General features: G+C 34.3%; 1 protein-coding gene across 1 annotated transcript in view; it reads right to left on the reverse strand.

Annotated features, from left to right (window-relative positions):
- LOC128159602 (inter-alpha-trypsin inhibitor heavy chain H3-like) overlaps positions 1-8,292 on the reverse strand; it is a 40,838-nt gene extending 32,546 nt beyond the window's left edge. Inside the window, exon 1 of the mRNA XM_052822743.1 lies at positions 7,594-8,292. Coding sequence (XP_052678703.1) covers positions 7,594-7,695 — 102 coding nt within the window. The 5' untranslated portion in view covers positions 7,696-8,292. The remainder of the gene's footprint in view (positions 1-7,593) is intronic.
- Between the last annotated feature and the right edge of the window lie 15,291 nt (positions 8,293-23,583).

The raw sequence follows: 23,583 nt of genomic DNA on the forward strand, positions 1-23,583 counted from the left end.
AGGTACACGTTTCCCATAGCCCTATAATTAAACCAACCAATGAGAAAAGAATGCACGTAAATGTACGAATGCAGTGCAACTTTAATGAAATTATTCATTTAAAAAGAAAACCTAATAACATTTTTTGCTAGTAAGTGGCATTTTTGCATAAATTGTTACAATTCTGAAAAAAAGCTAATATGATTAAATTCAGCCATTCTCGGGGAAACTTGCACTGTATAACATAGCACTAGAGAATTTCACCGACTTAGTACAACATATAATTGGTAAAATTTATGTGGAATATAATTGTACATGTATATTAAAGTAAGTTTTACGACAGTCAGGATATACAAGTAGACAGAACAACGAAAATATCGTATAATTTTATTACAATTAAGTTTGATATTTTATTTTAACGAATAACGAAGCAATTGTTCCCTGAAAATTTCATTTTGAAAAAATTTAAACTTTTTGCTCTTATATCATTGATTTAACTATGTAATGAACATATGAAGTTAAGTTTAATATAACACCTTTTTTAGAACTTAGATAGTTTGAAATGATAGTGTGTCCAACGTTAAATCTTAAAGTAAAAATGATATTTAGAAGCAGTTTTTGAAAACTAAATTAAATGTTTCATTTTTCATATAGAGTCACTGAGTATTTTCTCTGTAGTTTCTTACACCCATACTGTAGCATACACTTATAACAGTCTTAGCGTGTTTTTGCAATTCTGTGATTAAAACAATTTTTTTAAACTCAGTAAAACCCTTCTGTTTATAGTGGCCCTTCCCACAAATCAATCTATTCAAAATCTTTTGAACAAACGTGGCACAGATATTATGCTAATTTCATTAACCAATATCTTAAATCATCTTTACCTGGGACATTGTTCCTAATATAAAGAGATCGAAGTAGGTCATTCAGAAGACTATAAACAGTCACCATGTCAGTGATACCACTTCCTGTTTCTATACTAAAACCCCGACAGGTTAAACTTCAAAAATACACATTTTTAGATAATTCTATCACGTTGATTATCATTTTTACACTAAATCAAAACCGATAAAATGCCTAAAGCAGAACTTTCAATGTATTTAAGAATGCCTCTTTAAATCAGATTAAGGGTTAAAAAGTCGTAAATGACGTCACGTTTCCTGAATTTTCTAGTACATCATGCACGACTATTTTGAAAGTCGACCATGTTTCTGAACTTTTTGCACTGCATTTCTTTTCGTATTTCGTTTAAGAACAAAAATTAATGTCAAAATGCTTTAAAAAGCCATAATTATCTGCCGTTTTCTTTTGTTTATTGCTGTGAATCATAAATAGTGGTTTGTGAGAAAAAATTATTTTTTTTTTTTAGTTTTTCAGATCTGAGTCATGGCATGAAAACGAATTACCAAAAAAAAAATGCATCGCGGGAGCAATGTTAACCTGTCTGACAACTTGTCCGTATGTCTGTCCGTCCGTACGTCGGTCCGTCCGTCTGTCCATATAGTTATTTCTCTATCAATCATTCCATCTTTTTCTTCTTACCCTACATGCATGCACTAAAATGCATTGATTTCATGTTTATTATATTATTCGCTTTAAATATCTGTGCATGATCCCTTTACTTTTCGAACAATAAAAGTGTTTTACATGTATATGTTTAATTATGTTCTACAATATCTGTATCCTAACAAATTTGATTTGGGACAGAACTATTGCATTGCTTGTGAACTATACGTAAACCTGATTTGGAGAACAGAACCTTTTCCATAACATGAAAATAAATATTAATTTCATTATTACAGCTAAGTTCGTCATTTGTTGTAATAAACGCAAGACGTTGACTCACACTTGACAGAAATCCGACCTCGGTTTCAGAGTGGCCTTTCGTATTACGTAACAAGAGACCCAGCTGTACCACGTAAGTGGAATAATTTTTCTTAAGTGTAGAAATAGGCATGTTTCGAAAAGGCACTTGACAATTAATTGCTGGAACTATATATATACATTTCTGCCAAATATCAACAACTACTGGCACAAGTATCAATGTTTATCCCCAGTGCAAACATTTTTTTTTTAAAACATAAAAAATCTAACGTAGTTAACATGAATTATAAAATCTAAACATTGTTAATTATCGAGTTTTGTTAGTAGCTAGTACATGTACTATATCAAATAAAATCATTAAAAAACCAATGTTGTTGAACCTCTGCAATCTTTCTTAAAGTTTGCAAATAGGACTCAAAATGTGGTACGTGTATTGAGGAGGACTGGAGTGTCGTGGCCATTTTAAGGCTATATTTACCTCCATATGTAAAAGAGCTCTGTACAGAGATATAAGACAATGCTCAGATTTTAAAGCTTGAAGATTTGGATTTTTATATCTGTACTAAGCGTTAGTTTATGATTAAAACTATCATATGTCAAAGTTTAAGGCTACAGAAGCTCATTGAGGCCAGCTTAGCAGAATAATAAAAAATTCGTTTGCGTTTAGACGCAATAACTAATGCGTTTAATCGCAATCTTTTGCGTTAAATAGCCATTAGTTTTGTTGCGTTTAATCGCAAAAAATTACTGCGTTTAAACGCAAAGCTATAATTCCGTTTAAACGCAACAATTACTTGCCATGTAAATTTTGTATTTACCGACACCCGGTAAATTCAAAATTTACAACATGACAATGCTTTAATATTACATTGACCCTGAACTTGAGAGATGACCATCAATTTGATTAGTTTCTTACTTTGACCATTGAATATGTATTAATAGAAGAGAAGGAATTTGAAAATTTCTTCAGTTTAAAAACCAACGCTCTATCGAGTGAGCTAAAGGATTGACTCACTAGCTAGTGCTAGTAGGAGTGAGGCAGTACCTTAAACACACTAGTACAAAAATACATCACGTCTTCTACTCAATAAAAAATCTACTAAAAGTGGTTCTAAAGTACTGTAAGTTTGTTATAGTACTCCACTGTAGCCCACTGTGATATTGCAACACAATATATATATAGGTAGAAATTGACACTAAAGACTTCCTTTATAGCATTGGTTGTATTGTAAAGATTAGTAATTTATTACAGTTACAGGTAAGGGCACGGTGCCCGGCTACACAAAGTAAGCGGGGCAGATCTCAGTCAAGGTTGTCTTTGCTAAGATTTTAAAATCACTATTACTAGTAATTAGTATGTTTTTGATTGTAGTGTTTACTTGCCAAAAATCCAGAAGAATTAGTTTCGGTCGGCATCTAAACAAGTACACAATAGTGTGCACATTTTGACCAAAAAACCAAAACAAAACAAAAAACACCCCCCCCCCAAAACAACAACAATTAAAACGGTTAGATTAATATTATTTTCAATCTAAAGGTGCCTATCAACCTCTTATTTCTATATCTATGTACAGATAGGCAGTGATCGATGTATAGATCTATCTCTCTCTCTCTCTCTCTCTCTCTCTCTCTCTCTCTCTCTCTCTCTCTCTCTCTCTCTCTCTCTCTCTCTAGCTTTCCCCATCTTTTGTTTGTGACCTTCAGAAATCAATAGAAGCTTATCAACTGACAATCGTCTGCGAGGTTGAAAGATATTGCACGCGCTTCCTCCCGCCTTGGTCAGTGTTTTGCGGGTAAAGGCCGTGAGGAAGAAACGACCAACCCCCAGGGGCAGCTGTATAGGTTCCGGATTCTCGCGGCTTGTTCTTTAGAAGATAAGATTTTGTTAGGATTAATCCGCGCTTTAATAATTCCGAGGCGTGCGATGCATCCCTGTTTGCAGACACAGTAATCTGCCCCGTAAATCTCTCGACCTTGTAAAATATGATTAATGGGGGAAACAGCGAAGATAAAGTTTGGAAACAAGGGAAGTTTAGTACAAATATTGCGACTGAAAAAAGTTTTCATTTTAAACTACAAGATACTGTAGATTGACCAGTAATTTTAAGTTGTACAAATTAAACATTTTCCTTTGTAATTTAGATTTGAAATGACTTCAATAGCTGTCTAATTACTAACCCTCTGCTTCTCTAAGAAAGATAACTAGTTCTTCACTGAAGAGACGAAGAAACAGGTGACTGTTCCTGCAATCATTGTAATTCTGTTCTTTATCAAGAGATCTATTTGTGTTAATTGTTTGTTTACACCTGTATAAAATCAGTTGATTTTTTTAGCATTGTCGTTTTGTTTGTCTGCTTGGGTTTTTTCGGGGTTTTTTCCTTTTATTCCTCAAATTTCTATGTAATTGCTTTCAAAGGGCAATATATTCATTGTGTTCTTTGCTTTTTACAAAACAGTTTTAGGGCATTTAAAATAGATACAGAGGTTTAGTAAGTCTACAAGCGCTTTCTCATTTCATTTAAACCCCGCGTTTGATGATAATTTGTCGGACATTTCGAGTTTGTTATTATAACGATTCCTTCTCGACAAAAGAGTGGCCAGCGCCCGACGACTTCCGTACCCCGTCACAACAATCATCACGCCTTCAGACGATTAGAGCGCTCCGAGTGGGTCTGGAAAAGCTATGACCATCTGTGAGCGCGCGCGCCTTGCCGGGTTTACACCTTGCTTCGCTAAGTCAAGCATTTCCACTTCATTAAAGAGAAATAGAATTCAAGAGTTTGGCTGGAGAAAACCATTAATTCTTGTGCTTAGATTTGATGCTTGCTAAGATTGGGATGCTGAAAATACACTAGGGGTGATATCTGATTTTCTTTGCAGAAAACATGCGCTGGGACACGATAAAATCTCGTAGCAAGTTAACGCCGGCCGGAAAAAGGGGGGGGGGGGGGTATCACGGAGTGTATTGATCAGATCATAAAGCTACATTAGGTTGTTCAAGTGAAAAATCATTGTGTGTGAAAACTCTCTCTCTCTCTCTCTCTCTCTCTCTCTCTCTCTCTCACAATTACATTTAGATATTTTTGTACTGATTATCTTGTATAACGACAAATACATATTTTTGAAACATACAGTAAGGAGGATGGGGGGGGGGGGGGGGTTAGGGTTAAGGTTAGGGTTAGGGTTAGATACCAGTCTGTTCACCGTATCAATATGCATTTTATTTACATGAATATCTAAAGTAAGTCTATTTACCTTCACGGATTTTAAGGTCCCTCACTACACCTAGACTTATACTTTTTAAGACACTACGTAAGATGGCGATTCAAATATTTTGTTAAACTGTTTATATCGTTCCACACGGTTGTATATCGTCGTATCTCAGTGACTAAAGTATTGGGTTCTGACCCGCTGATCATGAGTTCGAATCCGCCTGGAGCACTAAATTTGATTTTCGAAAATGTAGTTTTTCATCCAAAATTCACATTTTTTGCCTATTTGGCTTAAATACTTCTTATCCATTATGATATCTATCATAATCAAGTAATTTTTTGCTGATTTGAAAAAATATTTCAAGGTGTAGTGAGCCACCTTAATTAAGCTACCTTAAACGGTGCTTGATTTATTTCAATGAGACTTTTCTATAACACGTTTCCATCAGTCGTGATAATCAACACCCTGTCACGTGTCGGTACTTAGGTCACGAAATCTTTACATACGGGTGCGCCGACTGAGTAGGCTTTTCACGTGCAACAAACTTTAACATGTATGAACAATTTTTAATAAGATACGTAAAACGTAAGTTTGATACACAATCAACATTTAAGAAGTCGCCAGACGTTGTTTTTGACGACTCCCTACTACCTAAGTGAGCATGACTGTTTCATAATTAACACTATAGTACTTACTACTTTTGAACAAGTTGTCTTAAAAGAGGCAAATATTGTACCCGTACATTTTGTGAACCTTTGAGGACAGGCCGGTGAATGAAAATAAGATAAAAGTAAGAAGTCGTATAATGTTTAGTATCCGCGGATCAGGAAAATTTCCATTTCCCTCGTTTATCTTAAAATCATTTTTAGACCCGTACCCGAATTTTTTTTCTTTAAAGATATAATGTACTTCATACTACAATTTCATATTTTAGTTTAAGAAATATTTCATTCAAAAATGTAGACATAGGTGTAAGTATATAAGTGAATGTGGATTGAACAACATGCAAAAAAAGCCTATATTAGTTCTCTCCATCTGAGATCAAGGTATAAATATCTATAATACTAATAGTGTATACTTTTCCAAGTTTTACATAGACATTTTACTCCCTTATATTTAAAGAATATAGTAATAATGGATAAAGTTATATTATAAGTTAAAGATATTTTCTGGTTAATTGCACGTGTATTAGATTTTAAAATCGGTATTTTGAATTACATGTAATTATTGCGTTGCCTTTTTGCACTGAGAGTCAATGACACCACGTGTTGACTACATGTATATGACGTAATCATACATGAATACATGTTTAAAACAACCACCTCAACGGTGTTCTCATTTGTTGGACCACGATATTTTTCTCACTGAACCAGGAAGTACAATTAGTACAAGAAGTGAGGTCTTTATGAGCATCTCCCCCCCCCCCCTCTCTCTCTCTCTCTCTCTCTCTCTCTCTCTCTCTCTCTCTCTCTCTCTGTTAAAAATGTCTTGCTGGAAGTTACTCCGACCAAAATCTGTCATCAGTTTGTATTGATGGCGATGATGTATCACACAATGGAGGGGGGGGGGGGGGGGTTATCAGATTTAAAATCTGATCCAGACATCCCACTTGTTAACCCATCCGACAGGTGTTAAATCCGCCGTACGTTGATTTATAGGGTACCTCAATTAGCCACATACGTAAGACACCGTACGCTATAAATATCCTCACTATAGAGTACTCTTATATAGGATCTGGCGTCATCTGTTATAGATACACGTTATAGATACACGGTTTTATCTATTGGTGTAAGGTGATGTGTACGAATCTCGAGGATCCTATCACTTCTCTGGTTTGCCCTAAGAACGTCCACTTGTTTTTTATCCCCTTCACATGCTTTTTTAAAAATTCATTGCCACGTGGTGTTGAAAATGTGCAGTTGATATATCATATTCTTGAAGCAGTTTGTTGAGTAGTGATTCCAGCGCGCGATAAAGGTACTAGTAGTTTGCAAATTCAAGCGGGGATCCAGACATTTTTCTCGGGGAGGGGAGGTGAGGTGGGTGTCCGACGGGTATTTGAGTTTGCCCGTGGGGGGGGGGGGGGGGTCCGAGGCAGATTTTTGGTAATTTTATTATGTAATTTAAAGAAATTTGAATTTTGCAGGGGGTCTGGACCCCCCTGAACCCCGATATAGATCCGCGCATGAAATATGTGTACGTCTCTCATCCTCTTTCGCCCAAAAAAGTAAAAATAAAAAAGGAAACAATACTTTTAAAACAGGAAAAAAAGCAAAACAACAACAACAGAAAACCCCCCAAAACCTGCTTTAGCAGTAGACAGTAATCTCATTTAAAATCCCACAGAGATATTTTAGTCAGTAGACAATATACAATTAGATAGTCTTGCTTGTAGACAATTTTTCAATAAATAGTCTTTTCGTATAATATAATAAGGAAAAAGATATCATTAATAATAGACAATAGATAGTCTATAGTCAATAGACAATAAACAATATCTAGTCGGTACACAATAAATAGTCTACATTTATATTAGTCATTAAAGACACGTGCAATAAGTCTCTAACTGTTGCTTACCTTGGGCTTGAAATCTAAATCCAAGGAATTTGTGAAACACAAAGAAACACCAAAACACACGAACAAACAAAAACAGCGGAGTTCTCCAAAAAGTCCAGCCATGCTTTAATTTCCAACATGTAAAAAATGGAATGTATCAATAGACGAGAGCTTTACAACTCACTTGGCCGACGTGTTAGAAAACCTCAGAGCCCGGCGTGTATAGAAGTCCGCTACATGGTTACCGCGTGTAGAACTCCAACAAGAGTGCAAGCCAATTTCTATTTGTTATTGAAGTATTTTCTTCCGCAATTTGAGAAGTTATCAGAGAGATGGATCTAAGTTTCATCGTACGGGGGGTTAAACCTTTTGGTCGGTTCCTCGCGGAATCGCATCATAGTGTATTTACTGCCGGTGAGTAGCGTTCACGGGCGAAGGAAAATGTCTCCCTCTAAAACCCCCTGTCCCTCACAACTATGACTTCACCCACGGGTTTCGTTCGGTAATGCCACCTCTCCCTTGTGAGAAACAAGAGAGCTGGAGCCGGTCCAATAATAAGATAAGTGAACACCTCGGGTCCAAGGGCGCCGGAAGTACAGCAGCTAGCAGAGATTTTGACACGGCCACTCAGCGAGCAGTGGTTAGGATGCAGATATGTATCAATGTACATACAAACTCAGCGATGGAAGCGCGCTTCTCTGACACAATTTGAACACGGAGGAGATTCGGCTAATCACACTACAGGGGCAGATAACTCTGGTTGATCGTGAGGGTCTTGTTTTCTTACGATAGTTTCACATCTGAAAATTAGACCCGGTTTGTTTTTGAACATAGATTTCGTGTTAATAACATGCGGTGTGAAATGATAAGGAGACCAAATTTATTACTCCAATGCGTCCAGTGTTAAAATTTCCGAAAAGTTTTATTGATATTTTTAAATAACAATTTATATTATATCATGACAATTAAGATACTTGTGATTCTATAAACGATACCACGATTTTTTAGCTAATATATATATATATATATATATATATATATATATATATATATATATATATATATATATATATATATATATTGTTAAACTATCAAATGAATATATAAGCGATGTATGTTTGATTTCTGTTAATATTGATATCCATGAAAAATAATCCTTTATCTTGTCCCAACATAATTATGCAGCATCTTTTCTTTTTTATTTTTTATATTTCAGAAATACCTCAAGGTCCCTACGATGTTCATTCAATATGATGAAAAATTCCCAAGATTTCTCTTTTATAGGCCCCCGTCTAGCTTGCCAGTACGCGGCTAGGAATGGCTATAAAAAGTCTACGTAAATTTTACATTACAAACAGCAGAAAAGTACACAAAATGATACTGTATTTCTAAATTTAGAAAGGATGACTGCACTTAGCGCGCGGGTTTTGGGTCTTTTCCGATCGCTTCTGTTGCGCTTATTTCTTAACCTAATATCTTTTTTGTTTATTAGTTCCCTACCGGTTTTCACCGGAGGGGACTATAGCTTTCCTCTGCGTCCGTCAGTCAGTCCGTCCGTCCGTCCGTCTGTCCGTCCGTCTGTCTGTCTGTCTGTCCCACTTCAGTTTTCCAAACTTTTTTCTTTATGCGTTTGAGGAATAATATGAAATTTGCTGAACATCTTCAAAATGTCAAACTACAGATCAAGTTTACACTTTTGTAGCGTCTGGTTGACACATTTTCGAAAAATTTATTTTTTATATTCCAATTTTTTAATGTTTGGGTTCGATATTCTGCATAACAGTGCATTGTTTTCACAATTTCCACAAACCGGTAGGGGACATGTATTGCTTATGCAATACTCTCAGAATGCTTGTTTATTAAAGAATCTTGTCAATTTCCAACAAAAATTAAGATTTAAGACAGTGACACAATTAACTCATTCTATGTTTTTTTCCTTACAACTTTCGGAAAAAAGGAGAATTTTCGCTTATCTGTCCTTGATCAAACATGAAATTGGTATTAATATGCATGAGAGGTGGAACTGACATTATCAGAATGGTACTAAAATTCGACAAGCATGAATAACAATGCCATGTACAAAAAAGTATATGATCACTCTTTCTCCATAGCCCTTTCTATTTTATATGGAACAAGTGTACTAATTACTATGGTTTCAACTAAGACCATGTCCATGTAAGTACAGAAGACTTTAAACTTAACGTGTTCGAAAACAGTGTCCTAGTTAGCACATAACATGCTACCTGACACGTCACGTGATACAATTTTGTATTCACAAAGTTACTTGATGCGAGAAATCACGTGGTGAATCATAATATTCAACACGTATCAACTCCTAGTTGCTACAGAGAAAGCAAACGTAAGAAGAAGCAGTTTTTCTCATATAAAACATGAGTGCAAAGCCAAGAATTTGTTTTTGTTACTGTAAGTTTTCTCTTTCGAACGATCGATCGATTGATTGATTATAATTGTCTAACATCCCCTGTATTCTTTGTTTGTATGTCCGTGTATGTAAGGAATCATAGAACATTTTGAAGTTTTATTTTTGCGTGAAACGATCAAGTCATTTAGTGACCACGAATCTCAATTTTCACAAGACCGTGAATTTTCGTTCTAATGTTACAATCTACATTTTTGCAACAAACAAATTGAGAATAATTCAGTCTCAATTAAATTATGCAGATTTTAGAGTCGGACAAATCTTGTTGATTTTAAGAAGGCTTACGCCCAAAAAACCGAACGGAGGACCTGCCTTAAGTTTTTAATAATTTGTTTAGCTACAAACGATTATTCAGCACAAAAAAATCCTTTATTCTAACCATTTAGATTTGGGTATTTTATTGCATGCATGTTTATATAAAAATCTCTTCTTCTAAAGAAGATCAATACAATCTAAAAATGGTTACAACCATCGAACCCTCTTAATAAGCCATCGTGAATATATTTAACATATCTAGATGTATTTACGAAGATAAAACTTTATATCAGTTTTTCAGGAACAACCTAATATTCCGTATCAACGTGTGCCGAACATGATTTTATATAACGAAAAAATTATATTTGAATTACAACACCCCCAGAATAGTTCTTAGCGCAATTGGTAACGATTCCACGGTCATTGCAAAATGATCTGTGTCACGGTCTACTGTTACAGAGTTATCGTTACTGAGTATTAATGAAAGAATCACTAGATAGGAGACGACGGCAAATCGGGATAAAATAGGACTCAGATTAATTGGCGGATCAATTAAGAAAATTCGTATGTGTATGAGGTTATATAAGCAATTACATGGTTTTCTCATTTCAAAGTATTTAAGATAAGGTTTACTATCTTATCTAGAACTTCATAACATACTTTAAACTAGCGAGACCCAAATCTGTACATTATATAGTTTTTCATGACATGTTTTGTTACATTACCATACAGGAAGTATTTGTCTTTTTTGATGCAGGTGTGAAAGGGTTGAGTGAATGTATCATGCATAGGTGCTTACTTGCAATACAGTTTACAATTTATCAATGACTAAGTGTAAAATAACTTCTGTAAACTGCAGAGGGTTACATGATCCCATGAAAAGAAAAGATGTTCTTAACTATTTAAGAAGTCATAAATCATCCATCTATTGTTTACAAGACACTCACTGTACGGAATTAGATAAAAACTCAGTTTATGCTCAATGGGGTAATGAGACGCTTATAAGCCCGAATAAATCGGATGCAAGAGGAACATTAACCTTATTTAATAACACAAATGAAATAAATGTTTTAAAAGTTTTTAGCAATAATGAAGGAAATTTCATTATATCAAATATAATGATAGATAACAAGTACTCAATTACGCTAGTCAATTTATACGGGCCCAATAGGGATAATCCTAATTTTTATTCTGAGTTGAGTGATAAAATAAATGACTTTTTTGATACTGACTTTATAATTATGTGTGGGGATTGGAATGTTGTGCAAGATTACCAATTAGATTGTTTTAATTATCTTAGAGAAAATAATCCAAAAAATAAAATTGAAATAGAAAAACTAAAATCAAAGTTCAATCTAGTAGATCCCTGGAGAATCAAAAATCCAAATGTTAGAAAATATACATGGAGTAGAAAAAATCCTGTAAAGCAAGCTAGACTTGACTTTTCCTTGTGTCGGAGGAACTCCTATCAATTATTGATAATGTACACATACTACCCGGTTATAGGACTGACCATTCTATTATTGAATTAGACATCACTATAAATGACTTTAAAAAGGGAAAGGGATTCTGGCGTTTTAATAATTCACTACTCAAGAATAAAGACTTTGTAACAAATGTTAAAAAAATTATTAAAGAAACTGATAATGAATATCGTATTAATGAATCAACACTGGAAATTCCAGAAAACTTATTTTTAGATGTTTTATTGATGAAAATAAGGGATATGGCAATACAAATGTCGTCAAAATTAACACGAGAAAGGAGAGAACATAAAGTAAAGATAAGTAATAATTTAAAAATTTTACATGATATGTATTCTGATAACCATTTGCCACTATATTTAGATATGATAAACGACCTTGAGAGAGATCTGGAAGAAATTAGAAAATATGAACTAAAGGGGCTTTTGCTAAGAAGTCATTGTAAGTGGATAGAAGATGGAGAAAAACCTACAAAATACTTTTGTGCTTTAGAAAAACGAAATTATGTTAACAAAAATATTAGCAAATTGGATATCGAGGGTAAACATGTAAATAAACAAGAAGAAATATTACAAGAAGTAAAAAAGTTTTATAAACAACTGTATGCAAATAAAGATCAAGATCTTGATGATGTAAACCTAAAAGATTTACTACAAAAAGTAGAGGTCCCCAAAATAAATAATAAAATAAAAGAAATTTTAGATGCAGAAATTACAAAACAAGAGGTGCTTCAAGCCCTCAAAAATTTTAAGAATGACAAAACACCTGGAACAGATGGCTTTACTGCAGAATTTTTTAAATTGTTTTGGATGGATATTAATTCTTATATTCTCAAATCTTTTAATTATAGTTATGAAATGGGACAGTTATCTTATAATCAAAAGCTAGGAATTATATCTATTCTCCCAAAAGGCAATAAGCCAAGGGAATCTCTAAAAAAACTGGCGACCAATCACCTTATTGAATATTACATATAAACTGCTTTCTAGTGTCTTGGCGAATCGAATGAAACCAACTTTAACGAATATAATTCACGAAAATCAAAAGGGCTTTGTAGCAACCTCTAATGATACAACGTCCACTAATGATATAATGTTTCATTAGTGGTCAGGATGTTGACCACTAATGATATGATTTTATCATTAGCGAACAACCTAACCGTCCGCTAATGATATAATTTCAGATTTGTATCATTAGCGGTCAAAAACTGTAACCTCTAATGATATGGAAAAAAACTGAGAAATAAGTACTACCTTGACCACTAATGATATACATTTGCACACATTTTCAATTGCATTAGTGGATGGATTTGAAACCTTTAATGATATAACATCATAAAAGATTATATATATATATATATATATATATATATATATATATATATATATATATATATATATATATATATATATATATATATATATTATATTTTTATATATATATATATATATATATATATATATATATATATATATATATATATATATATATATATGGGTTTGTTAATTATAGATTAGAACAACAAGGAATATCAATTAAAGTTGGTTGAACTAAAACTACTTAAACAATAGGGATCATGTCGTTGTAACAAAGAATATTAGCCCAAGTTAAAAATTGGCCCGCGTTTCATTTTTCAACATTGATTATTGATTCGGGGAGGGGGTGGGGGTGGGGGGCTTTTTTAACGTTGAAAACTTAGACCAAAAGTCGTGAAATGTATACCCGGATTTCATTTTTCAACATTGATTATTGATTTGGGATATTGGGGGGCCGGGGGGGGGGGGGAGGAGGGGCGGGGGCTTTTCTAACGTTAAAACTGCGACCAAACGTCATTTTTCAACAGCTCAAAAAAGTGTTTTTTTCTAATCTCTGATGACCTCACACGTTGAAAATTGACCAACTACAGGTTTTTGAACTGTCTCTGAAATGGAATTTGCTCTACCTAATTATTTTGTATCTGATAAAAAATTTCAGCTCCATGTTTTAATTCCTAATATTGTCCGATATTCATGCCGATATGGATTTTTGTTTTTGTTTGGGTTTTTTTTTCCCGATAGCAACAGTTTGTTATTAAGACTAAGAACTCTGTCTCTTGTTGTTAAACTGTGTAGATAGAGCTAAAAGGAATATATGTCAAACAACATCGTCTCAAGCCATGGTCCGGTGTCCGTTTATATATATATATATCTCCACCATGATCGTTCATGTTGACCGTGGTTTGCTAAGATTGTCAAACCAATACCGGCCGTTTATGTTATATTTCCGGTAAATCGCTTCAACTTTAATTTATTTTGAGAAGTCATGATAATTAACTGACAGCACAATAATGAGCAGTTTTCATATTTTTATCAGACAAGTCGCGATCAGTGATTATTTAATTAATTCAACTTAACAATAACTTTTCTTAAACTTGCAAGATTAACAAAATTATGATTAATAAGCTACTTATCTTGATTTGACAGAAAAAAATATTGTGTTCAATACAGATACAAACACTACACAGAAACTTTTTCGTGGGTGTGTTTAGGGAGTATTTGACATTTATGACGCATTCGCCGGCGTAACGAGGAATCTTGACCCGGGTTGAAATTTGACCCGGATATCATTTTTCAACGTTGCAAAATTGATACCAAAAGTCGTGAAATTATACCTGGAGTCAGTTTTCAACAGCTTGAAAAATATTTTTCAAACTTCTAAGGACATCGACACGTTGAAAACTGACCCTGTTGAAAATTGACTCCGACTTCAGAGTTTTGAACTGTCTTTGAGCAGAAGTGTAACTTGCTCTTCACAGTTTAATTGTACATGTGTGTACTTAAAAGTTTCGGTTTCAAAACTTTAACTGTTTCATACTATACGCTATATTTGCCGTCTTGGGTAATTTGACATTTCAAAGGTTGATTTTTCTGACTTCAATCATTTAATATTTCATTTGACTGAAAACGTGGTATGTAGCAACCTCTTTTATTATACTTTCATGTTAAATACTGAAATCTGATTGGTTTAGACGCAGTTGATAATTTGTTCTATTACCCTCAGCGTTAGCAACACACTTGGCAACGGGTAACACAACGAATTGTTACATGCGCGTAAATTATGCGCGTACAGTTCGCCGTAGAATTCACGTCATTTCTATACAAAAGCAGAAAAATTTCTTTAAAATTAAGACATTCAGTATAATAAAATAAATAGTGCCTATTTGGGAGGATAACAGTTGAAATTGACACCCCTCGAAAACCATTGTCAACCTCCGCTTCGCGTCGGTTGACAATGGTTCTCTCGGGGTGTCAATTTCAACTGTTACCCTCCCAAACAGGCACTATTTATATAATGATACACTGTCCTTTAACGATATAATGTTGCATTAGTGGACAGAATGTTGACCACTAATTATATAATTTTATCAAACCCGGGTCAATTTTCAACCCGGGTTAACATTTTTTGTTACACCGACATAATCACCATTGTTGAAGTAGTTTTAATTCAACCAACATTATTTCATATTCTTTGTTGTTCTAAGGTATAATTAACAAACCCACATATTCAACTTAACAATAAATTAGTGATTCAATTGTGCTACACACCATAATAGCAAATAGTCTTGTGTTGTCTATGGTTTAATTTTAAAATTCTTCAGAAATATTTTTTTTACAAGCTAACCACTTTGAGTTTAATATACCCGGTAATCATTTTTGGTACAAGTTAACTATATCTGGTCAATCACTCACTTCCTGTCAGCCTTACTGACCAGTCCGGTCTCACTTTGTCAATCGTCTTCAATCTTGTTAGATGCGTGCCTCGAACCACTAAGTAAGTCTTTTTTTTTTAAGTAATTGCTCAAATTTGTTAGTATTGAATTGTATTTTTGAAGTATAGTTACAGATGGAAATTTATTTTACAGATAAAACATTCTTAAAAGTATGGCACACCATTATGGTCTTTAAAGTAATTTACAGTTAAAGGTATAAAGTTAAATTCTAAATTTTCCTATTTAGTTATTTGTTATTTCTATTTGTTGTAGTTTTTTACCAATATTATTCATGACGGCAACGTTTCCACACAAAATAAAATATGAAACCCGTGTGACTTTTGTTTGCGTTGTGCAAGGTTAGCTATCTGCCTGCACCAGGCAGAATAAGTCTTATGAATTGGACCTTTTTCATGTTAATAAAATCCCGCTAAAAGTTTATCAATAATGTTTTAATATCGTAAAATTGGTTTTCTTCAAACTTTCTTCAACTAAAAATATTTAGCACAACTCCTTTTTGATTAATGATAATTAATTTGGATCTTCAAGTAAACAGACGAAGTCATAAATGGTATGCATTTTGTCTGTATGCGACTATTTCAGTTCAAGTAAAAAGGCAAAATATCAGGGTAATGTCAGAATGGTGTATTTTACAATAAAGGACAAAATACATGTATATGATCAAATAACGCCCCCCCCCCCCCCCCCACCAAAAAAAAAAATAATAAAAAAATAATTCTTATGCAGTATCGTATGAAAATCAAATCAAATATATACATATAATTTTATATTAAATTATATCATATTATATCATTAAAGGTTGCAAATCCATCCACTAATGCAATTAAAAATGTGTGCAAATGTGTATCATTAGTGGTCAAGGTAGTCCTTATTTCTCATTTTTTTTCCATATCATTAGAGGTTACGGTTTTTGACCGCTAATGATATAAATCTAAAATTATATCATTAGCGGACGGTTAGGTTGTTCGTTAATGATAAAATTATATCATTAGTGGTCAACATCCTGACCACTAATGCAACATTATATCATTAGTGGACGTTGTATCATTAGAGGTTGCTACAAAGCAGATTTATCAAAGTTATTGCTATTGTTACTCAGATGAGGGAAGTGGCCCCTTGTTTTACCAAGATTCTAGCCCCTTATTCGTATTCCTTATTATTTGAACAGATCGTCATTTTGGAGGATAAAACGGTTGTAAAAGTCAAATGAAACATTTTTGCTTCAATAATGCTAAACAGAATTTCAACAGTTTAAGAGATATTTAGAAAAAAAAAACCGTTTGGACCAAACAATCTTGATATCATTTTTTAAAAAATTAGGTATTTGCAACATGCTTCGGTATATATGCAACATGTTTTGTTCTACAATCATGCCAAAATGTTTTTAGTCTTGAGATGAGTTGGAACATAAATAAATTAAATTTCGATCCTTCTTTTATAATTTTGTTGTTGTTGTTTGTTGTTGTTGTTAAAGAAAAAAAGTATAACTGTGCATATCTGGAAGTTTTGATTGGATTATATTTTGATCGGATTATATTTTGTGATTAATGCCTCTGTATTGAATTATTTTATTTATTTAATGCGTATCCTGCCATTCATGATGTTTAAATGGAGAAGCGACGGATATGTGAGTTTGCTTACATGTACTTTTTCCAATCGCAACTTCTCGGGGCCTGCCGGAAAGGCCCGAGAAGTTGCGATTGGTACTTTTTCTTTCATTTCTGTTGGCAGACTGCGCAAGCGCCGAAATACAGTCACGTTTTGTTATAAAAACACGTCCATTCAAGGCAACGTGATAATTTCGCATAGGTTTTTTTTTTTTTTTAACGATTTTTGATTTCCATTTCATCGTGAAATAGTTGCTGTCTCGGGTGACATTTAACTTGCTATCGTCATCATACCCAGTAAATAGTTCTATTATATACAAATAAACATGTTTTTGCTGAAAAAAAAAACATTTAATAAAGATAGAGAAACAAGCATATCGTATATATACAACAATTTTACTTTTTATGCCGGTCAATACAGAGATATTTGTTCTTGTACATGATAAGACTGATGACATACTGATGACATATATGTCTGCATAATAAAATATATCTGTAATTAATGACAAAATTCATCTAACAAGACCCTTTGCTTTTTGAAAATTCACAGGTATGATTTTGAATATGGTAATATTAATATGCAGATGATGACCACGCATGCGAAATTCAACGAATATGACATTTTGGTCCATAAAAGTATAAAAATAACCGCAGGAGTCGTTCGTTGGTTTTACTTGGGGTGAACCCCTACTCCAGAGCCCCAAATCTTTGCTAGTCGTTTATTAATAATTTAATTGAGAATGAAAAAATGGACTTGAGTTGATCAAATAATAAATTCCATCAAATCTAGTTTTGTAATCAAAGCAAATGATATATAACGACCCGTTTAGTATAAGTCATCTGCCAACTGAAACTCTAGCTGTCCGATACATCCTGGTAACTTTGCTTGCCTCCACGATCCAGTCCAACACTCCAGGTGGCCTGTTCTTTATGTAAGATTGTCCTACGTCATCATTTAAACACACGCAGCGGGTGGTTTAACCTATCATCGCTAAGTTGGCATAGCTACATGTAAAGTCTTCCATTTGGTCTAAAACATAACTCGAAGTTTAATTACGTAACATTAGTCATCTTGAATAGCAACCACTTAACATTTGTTGGGGTTTTTTTTGTGCTCAAAGAGAAAAAATGGTCTATATACATGATATTAAATGTGATATATACTTGATGAACTCTAGGAAATACACGAGTATCCCGTGTTTAATACAATAAACAACTTTGTCAATATGTCTGGTCATATATAACACTTATGTACAGGTATAGGCAACCTCCGTTTTGGAGCCATGTTCGAGGTGATGACTGACTGTTTTACCATATATCACATGCTGCATCATTGTTAAACTATTATCTCGAATTTTTGGAGGGTGACCATTGTTGGTACTTAAAAAAAATGTACATCTTTTGATGAGAACGCCGGTTTATATGGAAATTAATATTAAAGAAATACACTGTAAATTTTGTTTGTCAATATTTCCAAATACTGCTTTGTATGTGTCTATTTCCAGTGCTTAGATCTTATAAAAGAAATGTTCTAATTCTGTAGTTTGTGTTTTATTTCGGGGGGAGGGGGGTTGTTACGTTATTTACCCATATATCTTTAAAATAACCTCCAAAAAAGTAGATTTCGTTTGATCATTTTGATGTACATTTATTTCAAGGTAATTAGAGGTTTAAGAACGTAAAGATACTAGTATTACGTGTTATATTTTAGTTCTTTATCAATAGGTTGCATATCTGTACCTATGTATTGAAATATTGAACACTGTCGGATGTTGGTTGCTGATATACGTGCTTTGGTTGCAGACCACATTCTATTCTGAACTTTATTTATTTTACAACGATTGATAAACATGTTAATATCCCTCGTTGGTACGGATGTTGGCGCGAGGGGTCATTGGTGTGGGAAGAAGCCGGAGTATCCGGAGAGAACCCACGTGTCGAAGCGGGCAATGATTCTATTCTAGGTGATATTTCTTTGTTACTTGTACCTTTGATGAGGAAGTATGTCACATGAACTGTAAAGAAAAAATATCACATTAATATTAACAATTGCGCATGCTCGCTGAAATTTTCAGCAAGTTACTGTATTTCCGTTAATTTTTGCGATGATCTAATTTTTGCTTTTTCGCAGTCATGTAAACATCGCAAATATAGTCAATATAATATGTGGTATTGTTGGCAATTAGAAACTTTTAAAGCGAAGTCATATTCATCATCGAAAATATCCCTTCGGTTACCGGTAGAAGCTGGTTGAGGAAATTTTTTGTTTAATTCAACTTTTGATATGCTCAGGCAGAGCAGCAGAACCCTATCTAGAACTCAGAAACGTTATATCTTAAAAGAATGTCTGGCGTAAATAAAAAAATAAGTTACACATTTTAATTTTGTGACACGCGAAAAAAAAAACAACACCCGGATAGCGATAAAATTGACATAAAAATACAGTAAATAAACACTAGGCACTTCACATCATCAACTGCTACAGATATTAATATACATCAGGCACGTAGCATCGTTTTTGAAAGTGGGGGGGGGGGGGGGGGTGGGCAGACTCATCCAAAAAATCTTGACAAGCAGAAAAAAAAAGGGAAATTTAAAGTTTTCCAAAATCTTCAAAATCCTTATCCGTGGGAGGGGGGGGGGGGGGGTATATGACTCCAATTTCACTCCTCATTTCCTTATTTTCATATCAATTTTTTACATACTCCCAAAAAAGTGGGGGGGGGGGGGGGTCAACTCCATAATAATTCAATTTTTTATATGTAATTTTAAAAAAAAATGGTTGCTGCGAGAAAAAGTGTGGGGGGGGGGGCAGGCCCCCTCCCTCCTGCCCCCCCCTAATGCCACGTGCCTGTACATGTATCAATATACGCTTATGGTTTACATGTAACTTACTCACTGCAAACACGTCCAGTCGCTAGAAATGCACTTCAGTTGTTCACAGGTTTGGATCATTATACCCACGCTTTAAAGAAAGAAAATGTCGTTATATGAAAAATAAAAATTAGAAACTTGAGAAGAAATCATACCAAGGTTCGGTCTGCAAAATTTTAATCAAAGTACTGAAGTACTGACAGGAGTTGATTTTATCGATTATCATTTATTTTAAAATCAATTTATTTTGCATGGCAATTAGTTTCTAGTTTGTATTTGAATTACGCACTTTTTGATAATATGAATTTTTAGACTTTTCCGACAAGAATTTCGAGAAACCCCATATGAATCATGTTGTGTAATATATAAAGATAGATTTCAACTACTATATAGTATGTATCAGTTATCGAAACAATTCTAAAAATTATATGGATCCAAGCACTATTGATATCGAATTCTAGTCTCGTTTAACTAGACGCCCGGCTGTCTCCGTTAAAGCTGAACACCGCTCGTAAATAGGCACCGTTACACAGATACCTGGTACACCCCTGCGAATGTGTTCGTAATGATTTCTTTATCGTTGCTAAGTAAGTAATAAATCCAGAGGTGCTCGAATGAAAGTTCACGAGACTTCACCGATATTTGTTCACTTCCTGTGAAATTTCGAGCGGAAGTATAAGTGTTCGGATAATATTCTCAAAATACGTAAGTACTGGTCGTTTTTCATATCACATCCTACTGTGATTTATGTTAAAACAGGAAAAGCTTTCAAGATGTATGTCTTATTTTACCATCTAGCAGTTATTTATATTAAACGATAATATTCAGAACAGAGTTATCGTTCGTGTTCAAACACGTGTAGAGTGGTTGAAAATATAACCATTGGGTTGCTTAATAAAATCATAGCCATGTTTGATGCTTTTGGTGTGCAATACCATGTTTTAAAAAAAAATAATGGGTGTCTGTTTTGCATTAAAACTTAGTATATCGAGCCATTTTCAAGGAACATTCTGCATAAAATGGTATAGTCTGTTTCAATACTGATGTTATTACTAGGTCAGGCGCGGATCGAAAATTAATCCTCAGGAGGGATCTCTTTTAAGCATGTTAGTTGTTGCAACAGCAGACAAAAACTAATTTTTGTATAGTCACATTTATTTCTAGAACACATTTTATTCACCAATTAATGAAGATAAAGTTTAAAATCAATAAACCTCTAGATTTTATATTTGACTACTATATTAAGAACCTAGATACATGTACTGTGAAATAGATTTTATACACGAGGTACGATTTTTACTGCGAAACTGAAAGAGTCAAATAAAACCACGTGGTCTAAAATTTGAATGACAATAACATTCGCAGGGTTGCACCCCTGCGAATGTGTTCGTAATGATTTCTTTATCGTTGCTAAGTAAGTAATAAATCCAGAGGTGCTCGAATGAAAGTTCACGAGACTTCACCGATATTTGTTCACTTCCTGTGAAATTTCGAGCGGAAGTATAAGTGTTCGGATAATATTCTCAAAATACGTAAGTACTGGTCGTTTTTCATATCACATCCTACTGTGATTTATGTTAAAACAGGAAAAGCTTTCATGATGTATGTCTTATTTTACCATCTAGCAGTTATTTATATTAAACGATATTATTCAGAACAGAGTTATCGTTCGTGTTCAAACACGTGAAGAGTGGTTGAAAATATAACCATTGGGTTGCTTAATAAAATCATAGCCATGTTTGATGCTTGTGGTATGCAATACCATGTTTTAAAAAAAAATAATGGGTGTCTGTTTTGCATTAAAACTTAGTATATCGAGCCATTTTCAAGGAACATTCTGCATAAAATGGTATAGTCTGTTTCAATACTGATGTTATTACTAGGTCAGGCGCGGCTCGAAAATTAATCCTCAGGAGGGATCTTTTTTAAGCATGTTAGTTGTTGCAACAGCAGACAAAAACTAATTTTTGTATAGTCACATTTATTTCTAGAACACATTTTATTCACCAATTAATGATTTTATATTTGACTACTATATTAAGAACCTAGATACATGTACTGTGAAATAGATTTTATACACGAGGTACGATTTTTACTGCGAAACTGAAAGGGTCAAATAAAACCACGTGGTCTAAAATTTGAATGACAATAACATTCGCAGGGGTGTGGTATATAAACCCTTCGATTTCGTTACACCCGATTGCACACCTGAACCTCGTGGCCGACATGTAGTATTCCTTTCGTGGTCTTTAGATTTTATGCATTTTTTTCTTATCTTATGTTCATTTTCTGTTCGTAAATAATGCATTGACCAATTTATTTGACGTTAGTATTCTCCTGGCTTCAAAAAGGTGCGTAAATTTTGATAATTTCATCGCGACCGAGTAACACATCGAGACAAAATGTACGTCCACACAGGTGAGACCTCTACAGCGAAGTACTTTGAACTGTTTAGAGGTCTGTCCTTTATATAAGGGTTGTAGGGACAGCAGTGATTTAAGAGAAATATGGCGGACAGTGCCTATTTACGAGCGGTGTTCAGCTTTAATATCCGACAAGCAAGAGAGCCCCCTCTCTGCTTGTCGCAGATTTACGGAGACAGCCGAGCGTCTGGCTGAACAAGACTATATTAACTCTGGCGTAGGAATATATGAGACTACAAAAATATCGAAATTGTTCGTAGTATATAAAATTTGACTATTTTCAAAGTGTTTATAGATAAGTTTCCTTAAAAAACAATGCTTCAGCATACATTACATAGAATAAAGATTAGAATTTATCGATTAATTTCAAGAACTTAGTCTTGTCAACGGTGATGATTTGTGCTTAGTGAAGCGGGCAGCTTATCATTGTATTTTTTTAGCAAGAGTTATTCCCCTTTGATTTATTGATTTTTGATGATTTAATTAATGTTACCAATAATGACCAATGAGTTTGCTTATTATTTTTATACAATAATAAATATTTAATGTAAATAAGTTGTAATGTATAAGTATTTTTTGGATTAGGTTGGATTAGTTTGTTTATTTTTGATTTCGTGTTTTTAGATACCATGAATTATTTTAGGCCGGCACATATATAGGGACAGTGTCAAATGCGGAACGAGAACGACTGTTTGGGGTTAAACTTGAACAGGTACGGCTAGATTGAGTGTGTGGACATCCCTGCTCTCTCTAATCTTCGTGTTATCTAACCTACGATACAGAGTGTGCGGTCATCCCTGCTGTGTGTCGCTTCAATACAAGTGTGCGGCCATCCCTGCTTGTAATGGTGGTGGTTGCGGCGGAGCACTAGTGTGTGGTCATCCCTGCTGGTGTTCTGGCCTCTCTAGCGCAAGTGTGCGGCACTCCCTGCTTGCGTTAGGTTCGTTGTTGGCGCAAGTGTGCGGTCATCCCTGCTTGCGTTAACGTTGGTACCTGTTCAGTTGCGTAGGTGTGCGGTCATCCCTGCCTGCGTAACGTTGAGTCCCTATATATGTGCAGGAGCGGTGATTAAAGTCTGCACTTGTAAATATTGGCAGCAATCAGGGCTATCCGATTCTATCTCGGGTACGGGCCCGCGGGGATCACAGGCAGTGACCCC

This window comes from Crassostrea angulata, chromosome 8 (assembly GCF_025612915.1).
Source record: "Crassostrea angulata isolate pt1a10 chromosome 8, ASM2561291v2, whole genome shotgun sequence".
In the NCBI taxonomy this organism is placed as follows: Eukaryota; Metazoa; Mollusca; class Bivalvia; order Ostreida; family Ostreidae; genus Magallana; species Magallana angulata.